Source organism: Melospiza melodia (assembly GCF_035770615.1).
Source record: "Melospiza melodia melodia isolate bMelMel2 chromosome 17 unlocalized genomic scaffold, bMelMel2.pri SUPER_17_unloc_1, whole genome shotgun sequence".
NCBI classification, from domain to species: domain Eukaryota; kingdom Metazoa; phylum Chordata; class Aves; order Passeriformes; family Passerellidae; genus Melospiza; species Melospiza melodia.
In genome coordinates, this window is record NW_026948502.1 from 899,766 (window position 1) to 908,066 (window position 8,301).

General features: G+C 50.1%; 1 protein-coding gene across 1 annotated transcript; it reads left to right on the forward strand.

The window, feature by feature from the left end:
- The first annotated feature begins 2,001 nt into the window (after window positions 1-2,001).
- On the forward strand, window positions 2,002-8,014 carry UBL5 (ubiquitin like 5). Its single transcript, XM_063181903.1, has 5 exons — window positions 2,002-2,093; window positions 4,136-4,193; window positions 5,873-5,956; window positions 6,338-6,375; window positions 7,700-8,014. The coding sequence occupies exons 2-5, from the start codon at window positions 4,138-4,140 to the stop codon at window positions 7,741-7,743; spliced, it is 222 nt and encodes a 73-aa protein (XP_063037973.1). The 5' UTR covers window positions 2,002-2,093; window positions 4,136-4,137; the 3' UTR covers window positions 7,744-8,014.
- The last annotated feature ends 287 nt before the right edge of the window (window positions 8,015-8,301 follow it).

The following is an 8,301-nucleotide window of genomic DNA, read 5'->3' on the forward strand; positions in this document are numbered from 1 at the left end:
CTCCGGGGCAGAAAGAAATTCATTCCTTCTGAAAATGGAGCGATAAATTCTATAAATTATTCTATAAATTCAATAAATTCAATAAATTCTCTTTCTCTGAAGGGTTCGGGTGCGTTGTGGCTCTCGCTGCGAGTCCTTTCTCTAAAAAAAAAAACATTTTACATAACGTCGTTTCTATTTTAACAGTTTTGATAACCCAAAACTACATTTAACGCAGAGAATTAACATTTTTATTAAGAGAATTAACACAGCGTCACTTTCCAACACAACACAGACGATATTCATTTTAATATTTGCAAAACAACAGTCATAAAAACGCAGATTTTTCACAGGGGTGTTTGGGCTGGAGTTTGGGCAGATTTGGGGTGAATTTAGGGTGGATTTGGGGGAAGATCTGGGGGATTTGGGGGAATTTAGGGCGGATTTAGGGGATTTTGGGGAGATTTCAGGCGGATTTGGGGGATTTGGGGGTATTTGAGCAGATTTAGGGCAGATTTAGGGCGGATTTGGGGGATTTTGGGGGATTTTGGGCAGATTTGGGGCTAATTTAGGGCGGATTGGGGGAAGATCCGGGGGATTTGGGGAAATTTAGGGCAGATTTAGGGGATTTTGGGAAGATTTAAGGCGGATTTGGGGGATTTTGGGGAGGTCTAGGGTGGTTTTGGAGGTTTTGGGGGGATTTAGGGCGGATTTGGGGAGATTTGGGGGGCATTCGAGTGGATTTAGGGCAGATTTAGGGCAGATTTGGGGGATTTTGGGGGGATTTGGGGCAGATTTGGGGAGAATTGGGGGTCTTTGGGGGGATTTCGGGCGGATATGGGGAGGATTTGGGGGATTTAGGGGGGATTTGGGGCAGATTTGGGGAGGATTTGGGGGATTTGGAGGAATTTAGGGCAGATTTGGGGGATTTTGGGAAGATTTAAGGCGGATTTGAGGGATTTTGGGAGGTCTAGGGCGGTTTTGGAGGTTTTTGGGGGGTTTTAGGGCGGATTTAGTGCAGATTTAGGGCGGATTTGGGGAGATTTGGGGGCATTTGAGCGGATTTAGGGCAGATTTACGGCAGATTTGGGGGATTTTGGGGGGATTTGGGGCAGACTTGGGGCGGATTTGGGGATTTTGGGGGGATTTGGGGCAAATTTGGGGAGAATTGGGGGTCTTTGGGGGGATTTCGGGCGGATTTGGGGGATTTTGGGTGGATTTAGGGGGGATTTGGGGCAGATTTGGGGAGGATTTGGGGGATTTGGGGGAGATTTAAGGCGGATTTGGGGGATTTCGGAGGTTTAGGGCGGTTTTGGAGGGTTTGGGGGGATTTAGGGCGGATTTGGGGAGATTTGGGGGGCATTTGAGCGGATTTAGGGCAGATTTGGGGGATTTTGAGCAGATTTAGGGCAGATTTACGGCAGATTTGGGGGATTTTGGGGGATTTGGGGCAGATTTGGGGAGAATTGGGAGTCTTTGGGGGGATTTCGGGCGGATTTGGGGGATTTTGGGTGGATTTAGGGAGGATTTGGGGGAATTTAGGGCGGATTTGGGGAGGATTTGGGGAAGATCTGGGGGATTTGGGGGAATTTAGGGCAGATTTGGGGGATTTGGGGGGTATTTGGGGCAGATTTAGGGCGGATTTTGGGAATTTGGGGGGATTTGGGGCAGACTTGGGGCGGATTTGGGGAATTTTGGGGGGATTTAGGGCAGATTTAGGGCAGAATTGGGGAAGATTTGGGAGATTTTGGGGGTGTTTTGAGGGATTTAGGGCGGATTTGGGGCGGATTTGGGGGATTTAGCGCAGATTTGAGGTGGAAATTCCCCCCGTGTGGTCGAGATGAGGCTCTGAATGCGGTTTTTCCTCAAACGGCGAAAGAAACAAAAGGCGACTTTGGGGAGAAAACGTTGATAAATTTAAAAACATCATCAATTTATAAACTTTAATACATTTCCAAACACTCTCAACTCAGAAACTTTAACAAATTCCCCAGCCCTTCCCCTCAGGCCCCGCCGCCATCTTGGGCGCGGGCAATGACGCCACTTCCGGCGCGTCTCTTTGACGTCAGCTCCGGTTCCGGCTCGGCTGTGGCGGAGCGAGGAGGCCCCGGGAGGTACCGGGGGAGATTTGGGGGTCCCGGGGGGGAATTTGGGATCCCGGGGGGGAATTTGGGGGTCCCGGACGGGATTTTGGGGTCCCGAAGGGGTCGGGAGGGAGCGGAGCCGCTTCTGAGGCGGCCCCGGCGGTCCCGGGGGTGGAACCGGAGCTTTTCCCGTTACCGACCCCGCTCCCTTTCCCCCCGTTCTTTTCTCCTTTTCCCCCGTTCTTTTCCCTTCCCGTCCCGTTTTCCATCTCTTTTCCTCCCGTTTTTCCTTTTTTTTTCTCTTTTTCTTATTTCCTCTTTTTTTGCCTTTCCCTTTTTTCTCCCTTTTCCTCCTCCTCCTTCCCTTTTTATTTCGGTTTCCATTTCCCCTTTTTCCCTTTCTCATTTTCCTTCCCCTTTCTCTCCCCCCTTGCTCCCGGTTTTCCCTTTTTTCCTCTTTTTTCCCTTTTCCTTTTTCTCCTTCCCCTTTTTCCTCCTTTTTCCTCTTTTTTCCTCTTTTTTTCCTCTTTTTTCCTCTTTTTTCCTCTTTTTTTCCTCTTTCTTCCTCTTTTTTCCCTTTTCCTTTTTCTCCTTCCCCTTTTTCCTCTTTTTTCCTCTTTTTTTCCTCTCTTTTCCTCTTTTTTCCTCTTTTTTTCCTCTTTTTCCCTCTTTTTTCCTCTTTTTTCTTCTTTTTTTCTCTTTTTTCCTCTTTTTTTCCTCTTTTTTCCTCTTTTCTCCTCTTTTTTCCCTTTTCCTTTTTCTCCTTCCCCTTTTTCCTCTTTTTCCTCTTTTTTCCTCTTTTTTCCCCTTTTTTCCTCTTTTTTCCCTTTCCCTTTCCCCTCTTTTCTCTCTTTTCTCATTTTCTCACTTTCCTTTTCTTCCTTCCCCTTCTCCCTTTCTTTCCCTTTTTCTTCTGTATTTTCCTTTTTTTCCTTCCCCTTTTTCTCCCCCTTTTTCCCCTTTTTGCCATTTTTTTCTCATTTTTCCCATTTCCCTTTTCCCCCTTTTCCCTTCATTTCCTTTTCCCTCATTCTCCTTTCCCTCAATTTTTCCCCTTTTTCCCTCATTCGCATTTCTCCTTTTCTCCATTTCCCCTTTTTCCTCTTTTTCCCCTTTTTCCCCCCTTTTTCCCCTTTGTTCCCCTTTTTTCCTCTTTTTCCTCTTTTTCCCCTTTTTTCCTCTTTTTTCCTCTTTTTCCTCTTTTTTTCTTTTTTCCTCTTTTTTCCTCTTTTTCCCCCTTTTCCCCCTTTTTTCCCCTTTTTTCCCCTTTTTTCCTCTTTTTTCCTCTTTTTTCCCTTTCCCTTTCCCCTCTTTTCTCTCTTTTCTCATTTTCTCATTTTCCTTTTCTTCCTTCCCCTTTCTTTCCCTTTTTCTTCTGTATTTTCCTTTTTTCCTTCCCCCTTTTCTCCCCCTTTTCCCCCTTTTTTTCCTTTTTGCCATTTTTTCCTCATTTTTCCCATTTCCCTTTCCTCCCTTTTTCCTTCATTTCCTTTTCCCTCATTCTCATTTCCCTTAATTTTTCCCCTTTTTTCCTCATTCCCATTTCTCCTTTTCTCCCTTTTCCCCATTTCCCCTTTATCCTCATTTTTCCTCATTCCCCATTTCCCCCTTTTCCTCCATCCCCACATTCCCATTCCCTTTTCCCCCTTTTATCCCCCTTTTTTTTCTTTTCCCCCTTTTTCCCTTTTTCCCTCATTTCCTTTTTCCCCATTTCCCCTTTGTTCCCTTTCCCCCCCATTTCCCCCATATTCTCATTTCCCACATTCCCATTTTTCCCTTTTTTTCCCGTTTTCCCCCATTTCCCATCCCCATTTCTCCCATTCCCTTATGCCCCCCCTTTCCCCCAATTTTCCCCCATTTTTCCCCCATTTTTCCCCATTTTCCCCCCTTTTTTTCCATTTTTCCCATTTTTCCTCATTTTTCCCCATTTTTCCCATTTTTTCCTCATTTTCCCCGTTTTTCCTATTTTTTCCCATTTTTTCCTCATTTTTCCCATTTTTTCCTATTTTTTCCTCTTTTTCCCCATTTTTTCCTCATTTTTCCCCATTTTTTTCCCCATTTTTTGTTCCCAGCCATGATCGAGGTCGTGTGCAACGACCGCCTGGGCAAGAAGGTCCGGGTGAAATGCAAATATCCCACGGAGCTTCAGCTGAGGGGTTTTTGGGGAATTTTGGGGGGTTTGGGCTGTTCTGGGGGGGATTTGGGGGAATTTTGGGGTGAATTTGGAGGGATTTGGGGTTTTGGGGTGAATTTGGGGCGTTTGGGGTGTTCTGGGGGAGGATTTGGGGTTTTGGGGAGGTTTTAGGGGGATTTGGGGAGGTTTGAGGAGGATTTGGGGGAATTTTGGGGTGAATTTGGGGGGATTTGGGGTTTTGGGGTGAATTTGGGGGATTTTGGAGCGATTTGGGGTTCTGGGGGGGATTTGGGGCATTTGGGGGAATTTTGGGGTGAATTTGGGGGGTTTGGGGTGTTCTGGGGGGGGATTTGGGGGAATTTTGGGGTGAATTTGAGGGGATTTAGGGCTGTTTTGGGGGGAATTTGGGGTTTTGGGGGGATTTGGGGTGGATTTGAGGGGATTTTGGGGGGATTTGGGGATGTTTTAGGGTGATTTAGGGGTGTTTTGGGGGATTTGGGGTTTTGGGGAGGTTTTAGGGGGATTTGGGGAGGTTTTGGGGGTGTTCTGGGGATGATTTGGTGCTTTGGGGGCATTTGGGGTGGTTTTGGGAAGGTCTGGGGGGATTTGGGGGGATTTGGGGCTGTTCAGGGGGAGTTTGGGGTTTTTGGGGGTGTTCTGAGAAGGTTTTGGGGGGATTTGAGGAGCTTTTGGGGGTGTTCTGGAAGAGATTTGGGGTTTTGGGGAGGTTTTGGGGGGATTTGGGGAGGTTTGAGGAGGATTTGGGGTGAATTTGAGGGGATTTAGGGGGGCTTTGGGGTGGTTTTAGGGGTGTTCTGGGGAGGATTTGGGGTTTTGAGGAGGTTTTGGGGGGATTTGGGGTGGATTTAGGGGCGTTCTGGGGGGATTTGGGGTGGTTTTGAGGGGATTTGGGGGGGATTTGGGGAAGTTTTTGGGGAGGGATCTGGGGCCATTTGTGGAGGTTTTGGGGCTGTTCTGGGGAGGGATTTGGGGTGAATTTGAGGGGATTTCGGAGTATTCTGGGGGGATTTGGGGTTTTGGGGGAATTTGGGGAGTCCTTGCGAGGATTCAGAAGAGGATTTGGGGTTTTGGGGGGGTTTTGGGGCAGACTGGGGGGCTTTGATGAGGTTTGGGAAGTGTTTTGGTAGTTTTGGGTGCTGTGAGGAGATTTTGGGGTGTTTTGGGGGATTTTGGGGTTGTTTTGGGATCTGTTTTGGGGCAGTTTTGGGGGGGTTTTGAGGCAGTTTGGGGGCAGTTTTGGGGTTGTTTTGGGGCAGTTTTAGGGTTGGTTTGGGGCAGTTTTGGGGCAGTTTTGGAGGATTTTGGGGTTGTTTTGGGACAGGTTTTGCGGGCAGTTTTAGGGCAATTTTGGGGTTGTTTTGGTGGGGTGGATCTGGAAGGTTTTGGGGCAGTTTTGGGGGCAATTTTGGGGTTGTTTTGGGGCAGTTTTGGGAAGGTTTTAGGGCAGTTTTGAGGCAATTTTGGGGTTGTTTTGGGGGTGTTTTGGGGCAGTTTTGGGGTGTTTTTAGGGCGGTTTTGGGGGCCATTTTCGGGTGGTTTTAGGGCCATTTTGGGGTGGTTTTAGGGTTGTTTGGGGGCAGTTTTGGGGTGCTTTGGGGCAGTCTTGGGGTGTGTTTGGGGTCCCTGTGTCCCCTTTTCCTTGACGCCCGGGCAGCCCCGAGGACTCGATCCGGGACCTGAAGAAGCTGATAGCGGCACAGACGGGCACCCGCTGGGACAAGATCGTGCTGAAAAAATGGTCTGGGGGCATGGGGGGCATGGGGGGCACCCAATGGGACAGGATTGTGCTCAAAAAATGGTCTGGGGGCACCTGGTGGGCATGGGGGGCACTGGGGGGTTTTGGGGTTCAGGGTTGTCCTCCATCAATGCTCTGGGGGCCACCTGGGGGGTTTTGGGGTGCTCTGGGGGGCACGGGGGTTTTTGGGGGGCTCAGGATGGAGCCCCGGGGTTTTGGGGTGCTCTGGGGGGCTCAGGGGTTTTTGGGGGGCTCGGGATGGAGCCCCCACAGGGTTTTGGGGGGCCATGGGGGGCACAGGGGTTTTGGGGGACCATGGGGGGGGGCGCTGCCTGCTCTGGGGTTTTGGGGAGGGGGTGACCCCCCCTCTCTCTGCCCCCCCAGGTACACGATCTTCAAGGACCACGTCACGCTTGGGGACTGTATCCACCCCAAAGCTGACCCTAAAAACCGCCCAGAACCCCAAAATCCTGACCCCAAAAATCCCCAAATCCTGACCCCAAAAAGCCCCAAAATCCTGACCCAAAAACCCCAAAATCCTGACCCCAAACACCCCACAGAACCCCAAAATCCTGACTCTAAAAACTCCCAAAAACCTGACCCCAAACACCCCAAAATCCTGACCCCAAAAAACCCAACCCCAAACACCCCTCAGAACCCCAAAATCCTGACCCCAAACACCCCATAGAACCCCAAAAACCTGACCCTAAAAACCCCCAAAAATCCTGACCCTAAAACCCCCAAGATCCTGACCCCAAACACTCCCAAAAACCCCACAGAACCCCAAAAACCTGACCCCAAAACCCCCCAAAATCCTGACCCCAAACACCCCACAGAACCCCAAAACCCTGACCCTAAAAACCCCCAAAACCTGACCCCAAAAAACCCAACCTCAAACACCCCACAGAACCCCAAAAACCCCAGCCCAGAACCCAAAAACCCGACCCCAGAACCCCAAAACCCTGACCCCCCAAAACCCCACTGAACCCCAAAAACCCAACCCCAGAACCCAAAACCCCCTGACCCCAGAATCCCCACTGAACCCCAAAAACCCGACCCCAAACACCCCAAAACCACCCAGAACCCTCCCCCAAAATTCTTAAACCCCAAAAACCCCCAAACCCTCCAACCCCAAACACCCCCTGAACCCCAAAAAACCTGACCCCAAAATCTCCCAGAACCCCAAAACCCCCCAGAAAGTCTCCCCAAAACCCTTCAACCCCAAAACCCTGACCCAAAGCACCCCAAAAATCCCCAAATCCTCCGACCCCAAACCCCCAGAACCCCAAAAACCCAACCCCAAAACCCCCCAGAAACCTCAGAACCCCCAAAATCCCCCAGAAACTCCCCTTAAAATCCTTCAACCCCAAACACCCCAAAAATCCCCAAACCCTCCAACCCCAAACACCCAGAACCCCAAAAACCCCAAATCCTCCAACCCCAAAAAGCCCCAGAACCCCAAAAACCCCAAACCCTCCAACCCCAAACCCCCAGAACCCCAAAAACCCCAAATCCTCCAGCCCCAAAAATCCCCAGAACCCCAAAAACCGCAGAGCTCCTCCCCAAAACCCCTGAACCCCAAAACCCCAAAACCCCAAAAACCCCAAACCCTCCAACCCCAAAAACCCCCAGAACTCCAAAAACTGCAGAGCTCCTCCCCAAAACCCAAAAACCCCCCAGGACCCCAAAACCCCGACCCCAAACCCCCAAAAACCCCAAATTCTTTTTCCTTGACGGCGCCTCCAGATGAGATCCACGACGGGATGAACCTGGAGCTCTACTACCAATAGGGGCCCACCAGTATAACCCAGTACAAACCAGTATAAACCAGTACAACCCAGTGTAAACCAGTACAACCCAGTCCGGACCAGTGCAGCCAGCGCAGCGCTCCCAGTCCATCCCAGTATATCCCAGTCCATCCCAGTATATCCCAGTCCATCCCAGTATATCCCAGTACATCCCAGTATATCCCAGTCCCCTCCCCCATTTCCCCCATATCCGGCCCGGCCCCGTTTGTGGATCAATAAAGGCGATTTTGGGGCCTTCGGGCGATTTTTGGCATTTTCTGGCCACGTTCCTGAGCTCGTGTCGCGATTTTGTGTCGCGATATCGCGATTTGAGGCAACATTGCGGGGTTGTGTGGCGATATCGCGATTTTAAGGCCACACCCGGAAGTTGTGTGGCGATATCGCGGTTTTAAGGCCACACCCGGAAGTTCTGTCGCGATATCGCGGTTTTAAGGCCACACCCGGAAGTTGTGTGGCGGTATCGCGATTTTAAGGCCACGTTGAGGGGTTGTGTGGCGGCATCGCGATTTTATGGTGACATATCGCGATGTTTCCCACGGG